Source organism: Taeniopygia guttata, chromosome 7 (genome assembly GCF_048771995.1).
Source record: "Taeniopygia guttata chromosome 7, bTaeGut7.mat, whole genome shotgun sequence".
Lineage (NCBI taxonomy): Eukaryota > Metazoa > Chordata > Aves > Passeriformes > Estrildidae > Taeniopygia > Taeniopygia guttata.
In genome coordinates, this window is record NC_133032.1 from 14,535,577 (window position 1) to 14,556,107 (window position 20,531).

General features: G+C 36.4%; 1 protein-coding gene across 1 annotated transcript in view; it reads left to right on the forward strand.

Moving 5' to 3' along the window:
• Nucleotides 1–273: 273 nt before the first annotated feature.
• Nucleotides 274–20,531, forward strand: part of XIRP2 (xin actin binding repeat containing 2) — a 29,117-nt gene continuing 8,859 nt past the window's right edge. The window contains exons 1-7 of the mRNA XM_072931856.1: nucleotides 274–303; nucleotides 2,775–2,928; nucleotides 6,773–6,909; nucleotides 9,175–9,306; nucleotides 15,108–15,215; nucleotides 15,566–15,632; nucleotides 16,317–16,450. Coding sequence (XP_072787957.1) covers nucleotides 274–303; nucleotides 2,775–2,928; nucleotides 6,773–6,909; nucleotides 9,175–9,306; nucleotides 15,108–15,215; nucleotides 15,566–15,632; nucleotides 16,317–16,450 — 762 coding nt within the window. The remainder of the gene's footprint in view (nucleotides 304–2,774; nucleotides 2,929–6,772; nucleotides 6,910–9,174; nucleotides 9,307–15,107; nucleotides 15,216–15,565; nucleotides 15,633–16,316; nucleotides 16,451–20,531) is intronic.

A 20,531-nucleotide genomic window follows, 5' to 3' on the forward strand; every position in this document is an offset into this window, starting at 1 on the left:
CAGAAAAAAAACAAAAAAGGATTAGAAATCACAAAACAAACAAACAAAATGACAATTACCAAAAAAACCAATTACAAAACAAAACCAAAACAGAAAAAAAACCAAAATAAAAAAGCCCAGCCTAGATGAGTTTGTTCTCAGTGATGCCAATGGTAATTGAAAACACAGTAAATTTTGAGTTGTCTGTTTTGTTCTAATACTGTAGAAGTTAGAACATCATTAAAGTGATTCTCTGGTGTTCACTTGGGAAAGCACATATAATGCTGGGGCAAGATGATCCTGAGGCTGTTCTCATTTACACAGGTACTGGCTGCCTGCAGTACCTGGAGGAGCCAAACGTGACCTAACAACATAGACAGCTGCATTTTCTTTTAATTTCTTCTCTTGCTCCCCATCCTTCATTTCTCCTCTGCAGAGTCATTTCTGCATCATGGATTGTCTATAAGACAATAGTGGTCAGCTCTTGAGTGGTTTTAAACCAAAATACCATAATTAATACTGGGCTGTAATTGTAACTTTTAACCAACTCTGAAAGAGAGTACAAAATTAATAGCATTTTTAAGCCACAGCCCTTCCCACACAAAATACTCTATTCCTTTCAGCCACGTGCTGTCTCCTGCTACCCCTGGCACACAAGCATGTCATTTTTCTCAGCACACTCACATTATGGCCAGGCTCTCTCTCCTACCTGTGCTGCCACCACCACTGCTGTGTATTGTAACCCAGGCTGGTCACAGAGCTTGTGTCACTGGCACTGCGCCACTGTACCACTTCTGACTGGGGTGTACACCCTGAGAGTATCAACAGACTAGTGAGGAAAGAGCATGGAGGTCTCATGGAGCAGAAGAACAGCTACTTTCTTCCCTCCAGAAATCTTTATCTTGCTATTAGCCTCCAAAATACTTTCCATAATAGTCAAGGAAAATATGCTCCTAACTGTAAAAGCAGTAAAAGAATAATTAGAATTAGTTTAAAACCAATTATGTTTTGTTTATATTATTGCATCTGTCAAACTGATAAATAAAAGGCAACAAACCCCAATATTAGTATTGGCTAATATCCTCTGGACCACGTTTAGGTAAATTTGTTTAGGTTTTCCAGTGTATCATTTGTACCTCCTGGCCTGTCTGCTAAAACCACCCACCATATCAGAGATCATTTTTCAAGTTTAATTCAGGAGCAGCTGTGGTTGTTGGGAGGAACAAAGTGGGAAGAGGGGACAGACTGGTGTAACAAGATAATGGATGATTGGTGATACCTTAGGTATTTTATCCAGAAAAGGGGGCTTTACAATACTCCTGGTAATAAAACACCTTTAGCCTCTGTGGTCGAATATTTTTTTTCAGTGCTGACACATCATGCAAAAACTTCCTGCAGCTGTCAAGCAAGAGCTACTGTAAGGCACAGAAGTAGGCAGACTGTTAAAAAATGGTGGATTTCCACAAGACATAACCTATTGTACATGTGCTGGAAGGAACACTCCTGCAATGAATGACTGCTGGCCAGGATGTGAAATACAACCCATATTTAAGATAAAAACTAGCAGCAGGTCTGAGAAAAGCATAAATTTATTAATGATGGGTGAAGCACAATTGTCCTTGATTGCCAGTGATGCACTCATTTAAAAAGTACATTTTCAATGTTTGCTCACTTTTAATTTCATAAAATCCAAGGTGAACACATATAAATTGCTTACATTTTACTGCAAAAATGGCTTTTACAATTTATTTTTCATTATTTCATTTGTAAGATTTGTATTTGAGAATTCGCTAATTTCCAATGCTTTTTTTTTTTTTTTTTTCAGTAGTTATGGGAAAATACTCTCCAGCCTAGGATAATCAACTCAGGGGTCAAATTATTCTGCTTCTTACACAAACCATGCATATTATCTAAGTCTAAAAGCAGTTAGAAGTTACTTCAGTGAGATCACATACAAGGATAGCACAAAATTTGTATACAATAATAAAGCAGCCTGCAAACAATAAAAAGGAAGTAGTCTAATGAAGCCTGTACATTTTGAAAACTTACGGCATTTAATTAATTAGGGCTCTAGCAGATAAGAGCTGCAAAATCTTGCTGGAGAGATTTATGCTGTCACCAGACCAAGCAGCTAGTCACTTTTTATTTATTCTTTATTTATTCTTTTTCAGGACAACAGAAATGGACATGCAGTGAACCTTTCAAGTTATTCTCTTGAAAAAAAAAAAAAAGTCTATTTTTGCTACTGGAGCAGTTTCAGTTATTTACTTAACATAAGAGCTGTAGATGAGATTTTACAGCCATTGGATCCAACTCCATACTGACTAGCAAACTGCATGGAAGGAAGGAGAAGCACCCCAAAACGCCAAACTGCAACACATTAAAGACTTGGTTAGCAATAATTTACCCATTTTGCCTTGAAGGGCCGAGGCCACAGAACGATTATGAGATGCTGATGATATTATGTAAACTGTATGGAACATTGGCCCACTACTGTGATAACCTAAATTCAGTCGTAAAGTCACAGCAGAATTGAAAATTAAATTTCTGAAGTACAAAGCCTATGTACATCTGATTACCAAGACCTCGCTTGCTGTTTTTACATATTCTTACATAATGATAAATCCAGTTAATAAAATTCCCTCTGTCAACTTTTCTGTGTACAAAAAGTGTTTAAAAGAGCAACTGGTGTTTAATCCATTGGCTCTCTGTACACTCCTTTTGCCCCAAAATCCACATTTCTTTCCTACTTAATAATGTGTAACATATATCCTGCTCTTGATGTCTTCTAACAGGAAACAGAAAGTGAGAGAAATTCACTTTCATCACCATTGAAGAGTCAGCCTGGGAACCAGTCTGCCATTTCTCAGGAGGAGTCTAGCGTGAAAAGAGGGAGAGCAATCTTTGAAAAGATGTCATCAGAAAATGGCCAAAGCAACAGCTCAGAAGGTGAGCATTACCACATTGATACTTTGCTTTAAGACAGTGGTCTCCAGACCTTTTTGATGGCCACCTCTACCATTAACATATTTATGAGTCTGCCCTCCCAATTTTTGTACATTTATTTACAAATAATGTGCCTGTACTACTCTACTAGTACAACTGTAGGCAAAATGCACCAAAATAAAAATTAAAGTAGGATGGATTAAAAATTAAGCATTTAAAAAGTGTTTATTCACAAAAAAATATTAGATTCCTGCACCCCAAAGGACTGTGTTGCACATCCCCTGGGGTACAGATATTCTGCTTTGGAGACCAATGCTTGAAGATATTAAAAAGTGGCTATATCTGTGCTTTGGTTTGTTTTAACAGAGAAAGAATATGCACAATCAAATTTATGATTAGAAACCACTTATTGACTTCTGGGTGTCTAGGACTTGACCTTATATAAAATAACAGATTACCCAAATAAATAGCATTAAAAGACTTGTCCAGTCTCCCAATAAAATTAATAAGCCTTCTACAAAATATCAAACAACTATTGATTCCACTCTTTTTTTGATCGGAAAATGTTTAGACTGCATATTTATCTATGTCAGATAGATAGAGAATTTTAAAGGGAAAGGGAAATTTTAATTCACAAGACCTTTTCTAGTTATGCTGCTAAGTTTATTAAGCTCATTGTTCAAACTACAGACCTGCTCTTTTATCAAATTTCATTTTCAGCCATTGCCTATCTGTTTTCCTTTTTTTCCCTACCACACTAAAGAGACCTTTAATACCCCCTCATTTCGTCTTGGAAGGATAATTATATATTATATATATAATTATCACCATATCACTCCACAACTATCTAACATTAACTAGACAGCTACAGTTCTCTCTGTGGCAGTATTTTTTGTGCCTCTTTTCTGCATCTTCTGATGTTTTTTATGTATCTTTGAATTTAAGAACTATTTTGGGAGTGTTTTCCCCTTCTCCTTTTAGAGATTTCTAGCACAAAGCCTTTTTTTCCCTCTCTGACGAGAAAACAGAATCCTCTATTCCATATCCACTTTGCCTCTGAGTCTAAATATGGCGCAGCATATTTCAGAAGCATTTTTTGATCCACCAGGAATAACAAAGAATATGATTTATGCAAAAGTGCACATTCATACCTCTTATGCATTAAGCTTTTTCCAAAAATGTGACAGCCCCATAGGGAATAATGTTTTTCCATGTTCCTGTGAGAGCCATAATATTTCATTTTGCATTCAGTCTTATGAGATGTAAATTCCCTATAGATTCATTTTAGTTTGAAGCCACTGGTGAAAACCCTTAAATTTCTAATAGCTGAAGTCAGGCACTGAAATCTGCAACTCTGCACTTGAATAAATACTCAGGTCCTGAAAAAAAATAAAATAATGCTGATCCATAGATTATTTCTCCCATCACCGTGAGATTTGAGTTTTTTATTAACAATAACAATATATGCCAACTTGCTTGAATTTTTCAGCAAGAATAATACCCTCAAACCACTTAAGTGTTATGGAAGTTTTTCCTAAATGTTTCAGTTGTGCCAAAACCTTATTTTCCTAGAAGAGGTACTGAGCAAAATCTACTGCAAGCTCTATGACTGAGTACCAACAACTTCTGTTGTCTCCACTGAAAAACAATGAAGGCCATGCTCATATTGCTGTTCAACCTCCTATGAAAACCTGTATAAGCCCTTATTGGATAGCTATGCAGGCATATTGCTGGAAAAAAAAAATGGCAAAAATAGAGAATTCTCAAGTTCTATTATGCACAAATGATTTGTCAAGCTTCATTTACTTTATAGAATTAATGTAACTCACGACTAATAAAGTAATTGAATTCTCTAAAATAGATACACTATCGTACAAGCCCAATATGACAAAGGCAAACAGATTTTGTTGGCATAGCTCAGCTTGATAAGACTCTTCTTACCAACTAGTTCATTTTAAAACATACATTTATCTCTGAAAGAATCAGAATATATTACACCTTCAAGTTCACTTGAATGAGCAAAGATTAGAGCAAAATGAATGAGGAAATTTTAGATCATATAATCTCTCATACCTCTACAAAGAGTTTCACATTATGTTATAAACTAACTAGCTTCTTAAGACAAAAAAAAATCTGTTTAAAGCTTTTAAAGGTAACAAGAGAATAGTTTCTATTACCTTCACTCCCCAGGTGGTTAATAATATGTAGCTATTAAAATGTTTTTTTAAAACAGTACATTAAATTCATTGGCCTCATATCAGCAAGGAATTAAACCACATCTAACTTCATGCACACGAGTATTCCCACTGCACTTAATGAAACCATTTGCATGCTTATGACTACATACAGTCCAAAAATCCCTTGTTGAACCAAAATAACAAGAAAGATTTTTAACTCCTAAACATTCTTAACAATTAAAGCAATAGCATAAAAATTTCATTCTGGTGTGTTACATAATTCAATCTGCCTTTAAAAATGTATTGACACATTTTGGCTGTGGTGGACTATACCTCTGTGTTGCCAAACTTTCAATTTTTCTATGGTTTTGGTTAGCTTTGGTTTAATGAACAGACTTCTTATTTGAAAAACAGCAGATTTCTCTCTCTTCTGATTTCTACTTTCCCTGAAAATCCTTCTTTTACTTTCAGCTGACTTTCACTGACTCTTTCACTACTGCTACTATTATTTCTTGAACTGTACCATTCTTTTGTCTATCATGATAATATAAAATATGCAAAATTACTGCATGGGATAAGCATAATAAAAAATTTTCCTTATGTAAGTTATACTTGAGTAGAGTCAGGTAAAACTGAGTATATTTATACTGAGATCACTCTTCTATGCATGTCTGCATCTGATTTTTACTGAAGATTAGAATTACATGTTATATTTACTTGCTATATCTGAACTAATGCCAGCTTAACAATTTTAGAGGGAACAAGCAGAAAGGCCAGATGTGCCTTGGAAATCTTCCCTCTTTGGTGGGATACCCCTTCCCTGGAACTATGTTCTATGCCAGATGAACCGACAGTTGTTCCAAAGTCACTTTTTTTTTTGTTGCATTTCTCCTATGACAGACAAGAGAGATGATCACAACGTACTTTTCCCCTTTGTCTAAAAGAAGGAAAAATATCTTTACACTAAATTTAAGGCACTTTTTGGGGTGCATGGAATTCTTTTGACACAGTCAAATGAGTGCAGAAAGCAGCAGAAGAACCTCCTAGTGCAAGTAACTCAGAGCTGCTTTTTTGGGAGTACTGAGCTGTTGTCTCCACGTGCACTGTAGCTGAATTGAAAATACTTCTAGATAAGTCTATAACCTCTTCATACCTTGAAACAAGGTTAAAATGCAGTTATCAACGGAGATAATGTTCTACAAGATTTTAGTAATATTATACCAACTAAAATATACCCTAATGTAAGGTCAGTAAATAACTGAAATCTACAATAGACTGAGAACAGACTCTGATAAGCAAATTAATACTAAAAAGTCTAAGGCTAATTAGAACATATCTAATTATAATAGAATACTTGTAGTACTTAAAATTACTTTTTACAGTATAAAATAATGTAAATATAACACTATCAGAAAAATACTATGCTTGTTGTCTAAATTGTGTATTTTTTATTTAAAAATGCTTATTGTTTTTTACCCAAGGAATCTCCCCCCCTCTGAAAAGTTTCATTGACTCAAATTTTTCTGTAATCTCTAAGCTCTGTATTGAAAATAAGATAAATTTGTTTAAAAAATGATATTTCTACTTTCTGCTACTGCTTTTATTTCAAGATTTAGAAAAAATTTAGCTATTTTCTTCTTAGAAAATGCCATGCCTGTTTGTATTTACAGTGGAGTCTCGCAAACTGGTAAGAGGACTATCTAAAGAGAGTGCTCCCAGGGCTGATAACACACTGCTGGATTTCCAGGAGACTGTCTCCTTTAAAGAAAGAATGGCTATGTACAAGGCTGCTGTGTCCTTTGCCCATGTAAGATATCACTGGTTTCTTACCTTCCTACCTTTCCATTTGCTTTGCACAGTGACATATCCTGCCCTCTTTATTTATCCAAGCTGACTGACCGACCATTATGGGGATCAAAATTTGAAACCTAAATTAACAAACCTACTTTAAAAAGTTATTGATGCATCAGTCTCCATCTCTTCTGAGGGAGATTTTTCATGCTATAAAGCTCTGGTAATCTGGAAAATTCCCTTTAACTCATTAGAAGGACTGGGTTTTTCTTTCACTGCATTTATTAGGGCTATCAGCATGTGATAGCCAGCAGCTTCTGCATTACTAAAATTATTACTAAATAATAAAATCATATTCAAAAACACTTTAAGTTTAGACCTCTTGCTGTTCAAACTAAAGAATTTTAAATTGCTGCATTTTAAAATAGTAGCTCTATGAGACAAGGGGTATGAATAAGTATTGTTTTGTAATAAAATTATTTAAAATCAGCATTATATAAAAGAGTAGTTACGAAAAAAAATACTTATTAATTTTGTTTTACATCTTTCTCTAAATATCTATCAATATGATTAAGTATTTTTCTGCAAATTTTAAAATATTGATACCAAGTAGCATATAATGTATTTGGTTAACAGAATTTGTAAACTAGTAAAACAGACCTCCTCACTACACATTGATTTATCAGTCAGGAATATCTGAAAACTGTCTCTTCAGATCTCAGCCAGGAAAATCTTCCTCAGTTCTGCAGAAACATTAAGGGTTAAAAGTGGTTTTTTATCATATTTAAAATCCCAGCTAGAAGTTGCAGCTCAGATCCCTTGTATAAGGAAAGGAAGGCATTTTGAGGGCTTGCTCTAATGTGAGAATGACAAAGGTCTTTGTTTACACCAAACTTTCAGCACATTCAAAGAATACCTTCTTCTCACTGTAAACTAGACCAGAGTAATTTCTGTAAATCAGAGACCATATCTGGCAAAAGAAGGACTACAATTCAGCTCTCACCAGACATTATCTTCATCCATATGCAAGTACAGTTGTAGAGGATTCCCAGTCTTACCTGCACTTCAGTCTTGGGAAAAAGGGTTGGCATTACCTGAAGGGACCTTCTGGGTCCCTGGATAATCCAGAAACCACATAGTGAAAACAGCCATCAGAGTCCAAGTGTTTTCCAGCCATCAAACTCCTGCCTGATGACCCAACTGCTTGGTGTTTATTTGGAGCAGATTCCTGCATTTCATCTGTCTGAGAAGGTCCCAATTCCCTAGTCCAGCAATTAGAAACTTTGCTGAAGTTAGTACCCTCTGTCACAATGAAAAGAACTGCAAGAAGCCTGACCCAACCTAACTGTGTTGAGCACATAGGAACTATTTCATTTATACTCAGAAACCTCTTGCAATTTCTTGCTGAAATGGATGGTTGACTGAAAAAAGGAACTTTATATTTGGTTCCATTAAAGGGAATTAATACATTTCAATAGAGGACCCATAACTGCATTTACCTGTTCAAAATATCTCCAAATGGCTGTTAAGGTTGACCTGAAATGTTAATTATTAAAACAATTACTTTCCACATTCACATATTCATATACATATATAATCATGCAGCCTTCATCACAGGGAAAAAAACACCTGTTTTTATGATCTGCTTACTCACTCATATATATATATAAGTAGTAAATCTAACTTTACTTAGTAGCTTCATTACAAATGCATTGCTAATTTTTGGGTGGGCTTTTTTCTATATAGCAATTAATACATTAAAATCCTGAAAGCCTCATCCAATGCCATCTAAAAAGTATGACAAAAGGGACAGAACTAGAACAGGAAGCCCGAGGCTAAGTGCCCCCTTGTGACTTTCATTGCGGTTGTTGGGAAGACAGGTCATCCCACAAAGCATGAAGCATTCTGCATGTTTTCCAACAATTCCTGTTCAAAACACAGAGAGGGCCAGGTGGAAACTCTGAATGCCATGGAATTCTGAAGAGACAAGTAGAAGAGGGAACAGCAGAAAGGTTATTCTGGAAAGTGGTTGTTACTGCCAATCAAGCATATGGGACTTATTTTGGTGCTCAAGATTCAGTCTAAGCTTACCTTTAAGCTGTCTAAATCATCAAATACGTCTCTTGTGCAGCAGCCTATGAATTTGCCAAAACCAGTGTTTATGATTCTCTCAGTCACTCCTGAATACTGCTGTTAACTAGTTAAAAATAAAGAAAACTACGTCATAGAAGTGTGCTTTAGGTGCAAATAGATAACAATTGATCTTATTTTATCACTCTAGAGTTCACAGAAGACCAAGTTCTGTACTGTGCCTGGTGGCCTGGCAGCAGTGAGGAAACAATTTGAGAAAGTACAAAGGATGTCTCCAAAAAAGACCTTTGTTCAGTACCAGCACCAGCATAGATCTCTACAGGTAACAGCATTTTAATTCTAACAAATTAGGTCTGCCCTGCTAGATAACTGAGGGGAAAAAAAAAAGATTGCTTGCTTTACTGACGAGTTTTCATTATGAGTAAGGCAATATTTTTCTAATGCTCATAGTCATAGAATTTTATATTTGTAATGCACCACAGGATTCATATATTTTTTATGCAGATGAACACTCACTATATTTTAGACTCAACTAGACTCAGATTGAGTAAAGCAAATGATTACTATAGCAGTATTTTATACCGAAACCTGTCTATAAGATTTTTTATTTATACATTATCATTTGTCATGGTGATATTTTGTATTTATTGCACTTGTTAAGTTGTTCTCTTTCAATAGGAGTTTTCTGCTTCCATTGAATTAAATTAATAAATTTCCCTAAGCAGATCAAAAACTGCACAGAAGAACCCAGACATTACATGAGAGTAGAGCAAAGCAGTAGCTAAGTGTTGCTTCAGATGAAAGACCTTTACATTTCATTGCTTCATTAGGCTATACCATGCAAAATTGTTGTAGGAGATAACGATTTTGGACTATGTGAAATCCCCTGCAATAAAGCGCTGTACAATCTGTCCTGTGCACTCTGAAAAACAGTAAATTTCTTTACCATCCTGCACTTCTTGGAGAGATTTTTTAAGCAATATTGTTCTCCCAGCTTTTTAGAAAAAAACACATTAACATTTTTCCATAGGTTTATTTTCATGTTAAATAACTATCATTGTATCTACCACTCATCTCTCATTTCTTACACATTAATACCTATATCAACAATTTTCACAGACAACAAGCAAAACTCCAGTTTGTAAGGAAGAAGACAGAGTTTGCTGCAGAGGTATTAATCCATCTTTAACTAAGCAGAAAAATGCCATAGTGGGTCATACTCACAATGGTGCATAATCTACAGTAATGGAAGTGTTTTATGAACCTACTTTTCTGATGACATGGCCCACTCTACGTGCCAGTTTTCTGGGTGAATGAATACAGAACCCTGTAGAGAAATTATGTGACTTTTCTCTTACGCAGAACCCAATAATTTCATTTCTGTGATGTGTAGATGCATTTTCCAGGACATCCATCTCTCCACAAAGCCACTAGAATGGTTCCATTTCTCCAGTCATGATGTGACCTCAAAGCATACTTATCCATGAATTTTTCCTCTGTGGCTAGTTGAGGAGGCTCTCTCAAACCACCAGGAGAAATAGCCACATACACTGGAAAATGAAATCTCTCAGACCATACAGAACCATCTTTAAATTTACATTAAATAACTTATTGCAAGACCATAAAATCCCATTTCTATGTAACATAACTGCACTTTCATGGAAAATGGGATTATACACTTAAGTAGTTGAAAGATTATTCAAGGTCACTGAATCTATCCTGGGGCAAAACAGAGAAAACACATAGTTTGAAGACAGATCTCCAGATCTGGATAAATTCAAATTATTAATCCAAGATAAAATAAGAACACAAATTTTTAAACAGTAATCTAAATACTTAATATTCTACTACATAGTAAATTATTGTTTAAGGTGTTCATGACTTTTCATTCAAAATATTGTCATAAAATATGCAAACAATAACTATTAATCTCCCTGTTTTTCTCAGGCAGCAGCTATCACTCTTGGCTCTCTACATTGTACTGGAAATTGGTTCTTTGTAATAGTTGCCATAATACCAGTAGAGCTCAATAAACTTGTGTCCAAAATGGTGAGCAGCAATGAAAACTGACCAGAGACTTGCCCTGTGCTCATGAATTCAACCAAAGTCTGAGTAGACACCTGGTCTGTGTTCTGACCACTGACATCATGAGCACCTTCTAGCTCAGCCACCACGATGAGAAGAGGCCATGAGCTTTGGTGTCACACCTGTGCAGGTGCCAGCCTGGAGTGCTTTGCTACCCCAGCTCAGCCACCTGACAGCTCAGGCACAGCCCCAGTGCCTGGTGTCAGAAATGAGCCTTAGCTGGCAAGTAAACTGAACCCCCAACACAGCAAAGGAGTGGAACACAGAGAAATCATCTGATATTCACTCACCCATACAGTACAGAACGTCAGAACTCACACGGGCATAGACACCCCTCTTAACTCAGGGTCATTCCAGAGCAATTTTCTAAGATGGCTACTGTTGCAATTGCCAATTTTCTAGCAATTGCAGAGAATAAAATTGAATAACAGGACAATGTCAGCGAATGGTGAAAACCTCACATTTTAATAAAAATCTTTCATACAGTGCCCAAGACACCCTAAGTATATACATACAAATAAGCAAGGCTGACAAATCATAGGGATGAAGTGCAGATAAGTGAAATTCTTATACGAAATTTCTGCAAGACTCTTACTGAGCTTATGTGCAATGAGACCGTGCTAAAGAACATACATAGGTAAAAAAACATTGCTTTGAGGAAGAAATGAAGATCCATGCCAAATAGCCATTCCATTGTCACTAACTTTGTACGTGAAGTTTCAGGCTCACAATTTACTTCCATTGCTGCTTACAAGTTTGTACATACTGTTCATTTAGAACAGAAAGTTCTCAATTTGTCAATACATAAGCCAACTTCTGAGAAATTATATGTTGATATAATGTCATGTTTATATAATCATATGTTGTACCATTATGTGCAGTTCAACATTATACATCGGTTGTGAGATAGTAAAAGACTTGTGCTTGGATGAACCTCTGAGCCATTTGATCCCCTTGAAATACATACTTACATAGATAGAGAACTGTATACATGTCTTATGTATATATACATATAATGTACTGTACATATTATGAGCTGAAAAGAATTCTATTTTTGAAAGTTAAAGTGTGTTTTAATTGTTATTTGAACAGAAGGAAACTAAAAATATCAACACAAAAAAGCAAACCTTGGTCTAAATTACACAGAACAATTACTGATAATTCAAATCTTGGCACATTTTTCAATAAGAATTCTATCTAAATTATTGCAGTACAGAAGTACTAAAATTGTTGTATAACCCACTACCATAAAATGTGTGTAGCAATTACAGCTCTCTTCAGTAACAAAATGTGAATGCCGACATAAAAAAACACTCCTCTAACAACATTTATACAGACTTGTTCTCGGACTTACATGTTTATTTTTAAATAGTATTTTTAGGTTAGAATGACTTATTACCCAGAGACACAACAGTACACAGTAGGGCTCTGTGTTAAGCACCATACAGATTTGCAAGGGAAGGCCAGCAGCCCACACAAAGGGTGACAGGAAACAAATGTAAGAGACTGGAGGATAAAGAATTCTGAAAGAAAATTTAAAAATTGTAAGAAACTATTCATGAGCAAGCAGCATGCCAACAATCATCCAGCTGACAGGGTTTTCTGAAGCTTACTCATGATATGCCATAAACAAAATGTAATTGACCAATTTTACAGAATATACTACAAAGTCCATGGGATCTACAAAACATGCCACAAAGCATAATGGGGTAGACTAAATTAATCATACCTACACAAATGCTATATCCAACAGTTGGCAGTTCTAGAGGAGGGATGAAACCACAGATCTTCTAACTCTCCACTTGTTCAGAGTAATAAACCAGCAGCATTTAACACCCTGGAATTTCAATTAGCCATTTTGTCTGACACACAAAATAAGAAATCCTCCATGTCCCTCTACCTCCCAGCATGCCCAGAGCAAGGCTGTGTAATTATATCATCAAAATCTGGCTCATAATGTTTGGGCTGTATTTTCGACGGCCATTGCTATAGCATTAAATTATTATGGTCTTTTGCAATATGGCAACTACTTCATAAGCAGTACCAAAGTTACAGCAATAAAGCACTAGTGACATTCAGATTAGATATGCTTCCTGACTACATTAAGTCTAATTATATTTCTTTTTTATGCCCCACACCATTCCAAGGACACATAATGACTACTCTGAACATATTTCATGTCTCATGAATGAGCTTTTCCAGTAATGAGAGCTTGAATTACATATCTAAAACATGCACATTAGAACAGAAAGGCATATCTTAAATGAAAAAAGCATATATATGCATAAATATATTAAAAAGCATGTCCATATAGAGTGAAAAGGCATATTAGACATACACCTACACAGTCATTAAACAGAGAATAGATGGAAAAATTTTCATTTCATTCTTTTTGAACTGCCTCTTTTCAACCTGGTATGTGGTTAGCTCTACATCTCCTCACATGCAGTGCAGCTCCCCCACAGCTGTTATGTACACAGGACCTGCAAGTGTACAACAGGACATCCTGTAAAAGCAGGACATGCTGTGACCTGCTCTCCTCAAGCCTCAATGCACTCCGACAGTTCAGACAGGATTGCTTTTGATACTGGTAATACACTAAATCATTTACTGGGCCAGCAATAAGAAAATTTATTCTACCCTTTGTTCGTACAATTTTAATTCATCTTATAGCTGAAACAGGATTTGGCAGCACAGAAGTGGAAAAGAATTCCTAAAGCCCATGGTGGGAATGCTCATTGTTTCTCTGCCATAAATCTAAGAACCCTTGCTGCCTACTGCATGGCAGAAATTACAGGCCAGGCAGTAGATGACCCCTTATTGATTCAGCAGTATTAATGGAGATGCAAGCTGTGTAAGCATTCCTTAGTTTGAAGGTGGAATAAATCCATAAATATATGCTTTCTCATGGCATGACTAAGAGAAAGAAGTAATTTCTTGCCCCACAATTAACTGTATTTCAAGTAGTAATCAGGACTTGAGATGCAGGAAGTTTACAGCTCTATGTTGCACTAGATGTGCACCAGCAATCTCAGAAACACAGTACTGCCACCATTGATGCTCAAGTTACATTGAACACTTGGGAAACTCTTGCTGGAGGGACCAGAAGCTCATTTCATTTGAAAGCTTATTATCAGTAGAAAACAAGCTTCCTTCTAACAAATGAAGAAGAAAATATAATTTGACATGAGTGAAATTATTTGTTAGATGGCTCTGTGTGTATGGGTGAAGCCCAGGACTGCTTAATAATATCAATCTTTCAGATTTATTTCTTCTAATCACTAAGCCTCAAAGTACCCCATGGACGCTGGTAATGATGTAACACAGGTTTGGTGGCAGTCTTCAAATAAGAAAACAAATCACTGTCAGAATCTGAAGCCTAACCAAACACAGATTCAGAAATCAGTTTATACAGACATCTTGGACAGTGCTTTAAACTCCTGAAGATACACTCTGTTTATTACACTGCAGTTGTCAGGCTTGTAGTTGCAGTGCTACCCTCTATATTTTACAGAATCTCTGGTTACTCTATGGGTCATATTTTTCACAATTGTAATTCAGCATGATTTTTGCATTGAAAGAAGTTTATAAAGCACATGCAGGGAGTCATCACCTCATACAGACATATCACACTTCCTTTTATAAAGTTGCATTAGCATTATGTCCCCTGCAAGGCAACAAGTTGGAGGCACAGCATATAAAGCCAGAACAAGTCCTCCTTGTCACCTCTACCCCCTCCCAGTCCAATTATGCATTTTATCTATTCATGAACCTTGCCATATCTGCTGGCCAGCATCTTGCTGCAGTAACAAAGACTTGACATCTTCTGTGTTACAAAAAAGCCAGTTCCAATGTTGATAGCAAAAAATATCAAAGATAATAACAATGGCATTCTGCTGTAAAATGGCTGCTCTAGTTATACCATTTCCATTAGAATTAATTTCTGACAGCCCTTCAGGCAAAAAAAAAAAAAAAAAAAGAAAAAAAATCTGATTTACTATTACCTGTTAATGTGATTTTTTTTTTATTTGTCTTGAGGAAACATCAAGCAGCAGGCACCACACAGTATCAAATAGCACCAGGGAAGCTGAGTGCAATGAAATGACCTCCAAAGAAAGTCAAAAAGAAGCTTCTCAAACACAAGAGGTAACTATATCATTTAATAATCATCTTATTGGACAATTACACTGATACTGATACATACCTACTTTGCTTCTTCTCCTTTACCTCTTGGTACAGCAAGATCTGGATTTTCTGCTGAGAGCTTATCTCATTACTCAGGGCATAATAACTTTTAAAGATGTTTTACTACATGAAGGTATTATTTAATGCAGTTAAATGTATTAATTTTTAATGTATTATTGTTCTATCATGATAATTTTTGTATTTACATTCATATTTTTCATTGATGCAATATTTTAAATATGGCTTCAGAAGTATGTAAAATTCTTATGCATTGCACTAAATCATGAGTAAAGTGAAGGTTTTGTGCACAGGTTTCTCCTCATGAGCAAGTTATTCATGAAATGAAAATGGCTCCTACATTCACTCAGCACGACACAGGTAAGAAGTGGCATGAGAATAAACGCTCACAAATGAGCAATGGCAAATGTCTTTACTCACACAAGTGTACTGTTCTTAGCATATAAGCATGAAAACACACACTGCTCTGAATTCTCAGCAAAGCTCATTCCTTAACTTCAGTGGGACTGAAGAAATGAGTTTAGAATTCAGTATGAAGAGATTATGTTTGCATAAGGATGTGGTTTTAAGTATAGTCTGAGTTGCTTCAAAGAATGGGGGACTTGACAGCTTGTCTGAAAATATAAGCAAACACCAGTCCATGTACATACAAAGCTGTGGATGGGTAAGGTTCAGTTTGCAACTGACCTGAATAACCCTGCAGAATATCACAGTGAAGAAGATCACAGTGTTAAGACACTGCTGCTGCAGCAGTTTAGCCCTTGAATGAGAATTCATGCCTTTCACTCGCCCACACACCTCAGTCACCCTTGGCCCTGCCATACCATGCAGGTATGGCAAAGCAGTAGTTTATATCATGTCCCTTAACAATTATTCTAACATTTTCTCTATGGATTTCTGTACTGATCAAGTGACCCTCTAAACTTCTACAAGGCCAAACAATTTTTCCAAGATAATGATGTTTTATAATTCACTCATAAAGTCAATTTCATAAAATGCAGGTTGGAGGAAAACCAATCTTTTTTATTCTTCTTCCCATTGCAGTAATCAATTCAGCTCAGAATGAAGAGCTCCCAAAGACTGTAACAGAGATTTTAAAACAGCAGATTGAGAAGGCAGCTCAGGAAAAGGCTGTTCACTCTGTCAGAGAGATCACAACTTCTGCTAAAGAAGTAAAGGTCTGTATTTTTAATAAGAGCAATCTTTCCTAATGCAAATGAGCAGTTAAGATACTGGTCTGTCATGCTGTCTGATTTTCTACTTTGAATAATTATGATTAAAAATGTACCTTATGGAAGTGGTGGGAATATACAGACTTCAGGAATTAAGTGCACATAATGTAATATGTAATACATTAGAAGGCTCCATAAGTATTTCAAGTATGTGACAAAACCAAGTCAAGGTAAAAACTTCTGCATTTTCTCCTCCTCTGATGAATAGTCTCCTCTTCCCTTGTTTTGAATCTCTAAGTATGTGTAATTTGTCACCGCAGACCCTCAAAAAATACCACTTTCAAAAGAAATTAAAATGACCATAAGCGACAGCTAAAGTTTGTTATGCTTATAATGCAAAGTCTGCATTTGTTGCATCAAAATCTCTAAGACTGCTCAATCATCATTTTGCATGAATTCCACATTTCTTTTCACATATATCCTATGATGCAAATATCACAGCTCTTAGCTCAAAAGATTGGTTTTATGCATTCTGAGCAATAGCTGATAGATTGTGTCTTTCCAGATCCTATTATAATCCTATTGCTTGGATCTTGCAGAACTTGCTTTTGTGCAGAAGAGAAAAATTGTTTTCTATATTACTGTGCTTAAAAAAAAAGAGGAAAAGAAAAAAAAATAAAAAAGAGGGAAAAAACCACAACCATAAACCACAGAAAACCCAACATATTTGCCCCTAAAGATGGAAAATACATACCAGGAAATCACATTAACTTCAACAGTTCATCTGCTACTGCTACAACTTCAGGAAATTCAGACTACAGGAAATTTCTACACCATGGAAAAAACAGGATGGAACTTCTACCTCTGCTATTATTTGCTCCTGGTACATGGAAGCACAGGAAAACTTCCCAATACTTATGCAAAAGCTCCAATGGAACTGTCAATGTATTCTGAGTCTATTAGACCAGCCAGCTCTCCAACAAAGTCCATTGTGTCCATGGATCTGTACCCAAAGCAATTTATGTGAATTAAGACATTTATATAATTTTTTACACCCAATATTAAGAAAACACTTAGAAAAACATTTTCTAATATTTTATGTCATGGATCTGAAACACAGAATATGACTTTAGATGTGCAGCAGGTAGATCTAAATGGCTTTGCCTTCATCATTCAGATGTTCACAAGGCCAGAAAAATGATGCTTAGTGGCATAAAATCCAGAGAGGAGAGGTCCTCTCTCTAAGGTGAGAGAATCAGCCTTTCATTCCATTTAAGATGATCCTCCAGACCCAGCTGAAGCTAGAAGTACTGCACAGAAGGAACCATTGCAGGAAGAAATGTTAAAATATTCAGCCTGAATGTTTCAGATGCAGCCTCTTGCCGTGCTGCATGCACATGCCCCAGGCTCTGCAGGAACTATGGACAATATCCATGCATTAGGTAGAGGAGGTGTTGGTGCAGGCAGGTGGGTGTTTGAAATGCAGCCACTGAATTATATGAATAAAAATCCCGAGAGAGGAACAAGTATCAGCTGAAACACGCATCTAAGAAGTTTCTAATGGTGCTGTGAAGATTCAGAGGTACATGCTGGAAACACAGAATCCGGATAAACTTCAGCAGCTCAATCCAGTTATTTCCCTTAACTGCTTGCAGACAAAGCCTGAGCTGAAAGGGAAGCTGAGCTCTTCACAGAAGGGTAAAGAGAAGTATAATATGTTTTATACAGCCATTGTGTGTTACCAGAGAGAGCTTCAAAGATGGGAGAATGAAGCTGTCCATGGATAAGACACTGAAAAGAGGCATCACACAATAACACACCAGATGAATGCAGCTTTTACCTGTGAAAATAAAACTCCTATGTGTAATCTTAGTGGAGGAAAACATACAGTGCTACACACATGGCAAAAAAGCTGAAATAAAGCCTTGACACACATAGGATCCAAAGGAATTAAGTCCAGCTGAAACATCCACTACAAAAATCAGACAAGCAAGATCAAGATCCCATAAGAGATGCAACAGCTCCTGTAACACTAGAGCAAACCACAGATTCTGACTCTGACTTGGATGGCAACAATACCCAAGTATACAAGAATAAGACATAGGAATTCAAATAGATAGATTTCCATGAAGTCCAGAAGACTGAGAAGCTGAAGATGCAGGAATTTAGGATTAACACTAAGAGATCTATCCTGAAGAATTACATGCAGCAAAACAAAAATATACTAAAAATAAATATTACAATTATAATTGCATTACTGTTCTATTTGAAATACATTAACATGCTAGAAAATGTGCACAGAATGCACCTCACTTTTCTTGTTTAAAATTAATACATCCTCTAACCGGAAGTAAAATGTCCGTATAAAACAGCTGTGGAGACAAAATAATGCTCATATTTTGTGCACATCCATTTTTAGTGTAGTAAAATACAAGATATTACTTTAGACAAAGTGAACTATGTTTCAGTGGATTTTCTGTTCGAGTAAAATTACTGAAATGGTTTAAAAATTACTATGCAATTAAAAAAAAACCCCAAACTGCTACTTCCTGATATGTGATTTAACCAGTTCATAAAGCTCTAGTCTGAATTTAGGCAATGAAACGAGATGTAAGGGTCCTGGTTTCACAATACTAAGGAGTGAAGCTGCTCAGTGTGTCTGTCAAAGAACTGAAGCCCATTATTTGTTTCATATTGAACAAAATTTTAAACTATATGATGTGAATACATATATATTTCTAACTGAGTATGAAGCAAACATGGAAAATTAAGCATGACTTCTTTCTTATGGTGCATGTTTTACTTAAAAATTATATTAAAATAGCATTTAGATTGCAAAGTTATGGATTTAAAACATAGAATATGTTACATATGCTACTGAAAGATGAACATCAGTGTCCTCCTTTTTTTGCATCTATTTTGGGCACTGAGTACGGATGGGATCCTGCAGGAAGACCAGATGTTGCTTTAGCCATTTGATAGATGAAGCAGGTGCTTACGTTTGAACAGCAGAGCAAACGTCAGAACAAAGCTAAACACTCCTGCAGCAGCAAAAGTGCAGAGTTCACTATTCCTGAACAGAGAGCTTTGCTTTGGGATCCCAGCACTGTGCACCATGAGAGGGGTGCTACCTCTGATCACACTAGGAGCAGAATTGGACATGAGTGGGTTGTGAGCCTGTAAGAAGAGGCACGGCCTAGCAGCGATCCAACAAAATACTTCATGTGGTGGGCTGGCTCTTGGTGACAGCTAAATCCACACCCACTTACCCACACCCCACGGGGGACTGGGAGAAAGAATCAGAAAAGCAAGAGAGCTTGTTGGCAGAGGAAGAGAGGTTAATAGGGAAAGCAAAGCTGGGACATGAGCAAAGCAAAAGAAGTAACTGATGTCTTGTCACTTCGGCCTCAAAATGCACAACTTTTACTTGAAGGACAAACACTCTGAATGTCCCTTTTCCTTCTTTCCCTCCAAAGTTTCTATTGCTAAGCGTGATGTCACATGCTGTGGAATATCCCTCCAGACAGCTGGGGTCGGCTCTCTTGTTTGTGTGCTCTCTCAAGTATCTTGCAAATCCCCAGTCTACCTGCTTGGGACTGGGCAGGAGGGCACAGTGGGAGGAAGAAGGGACTGTGACACTGGGCAAGTACTGTTCAGCAACAGCTAAAACATTGTGTGTTATCAGCACTCGAGCCCAAATTCAAAACAGCACTGAATGGGCTGCTATGAAGAAAACAACTGCATCCCAGATAGTCTCAATAAAAGCACCTATGTTAAAAGTGAGTAGAAATACCCAGTTCCAGTAAAAAAAGGGAGTTTTCTAAAAATCAACCCTCTGGATTTTGTTTTTAATCTCTTTCTATATTGATGACCTCAAATAGCAGACCAGCCTTTTCCTCACTGATTTTGCAGGACCATTCACATGTGGTAGGTTGACTTCTAGCCACTGTTCCATTCCGTCTCCTCCACAAGATATGAAATGAAAATAGGATGAAGAAGCTCATGGGGCAATTTAAAGACAGGGAACAACACAAGGACACTTACCAATTACTTTTATAGCCATGGGAAAAAAATATTTGCCAATTAA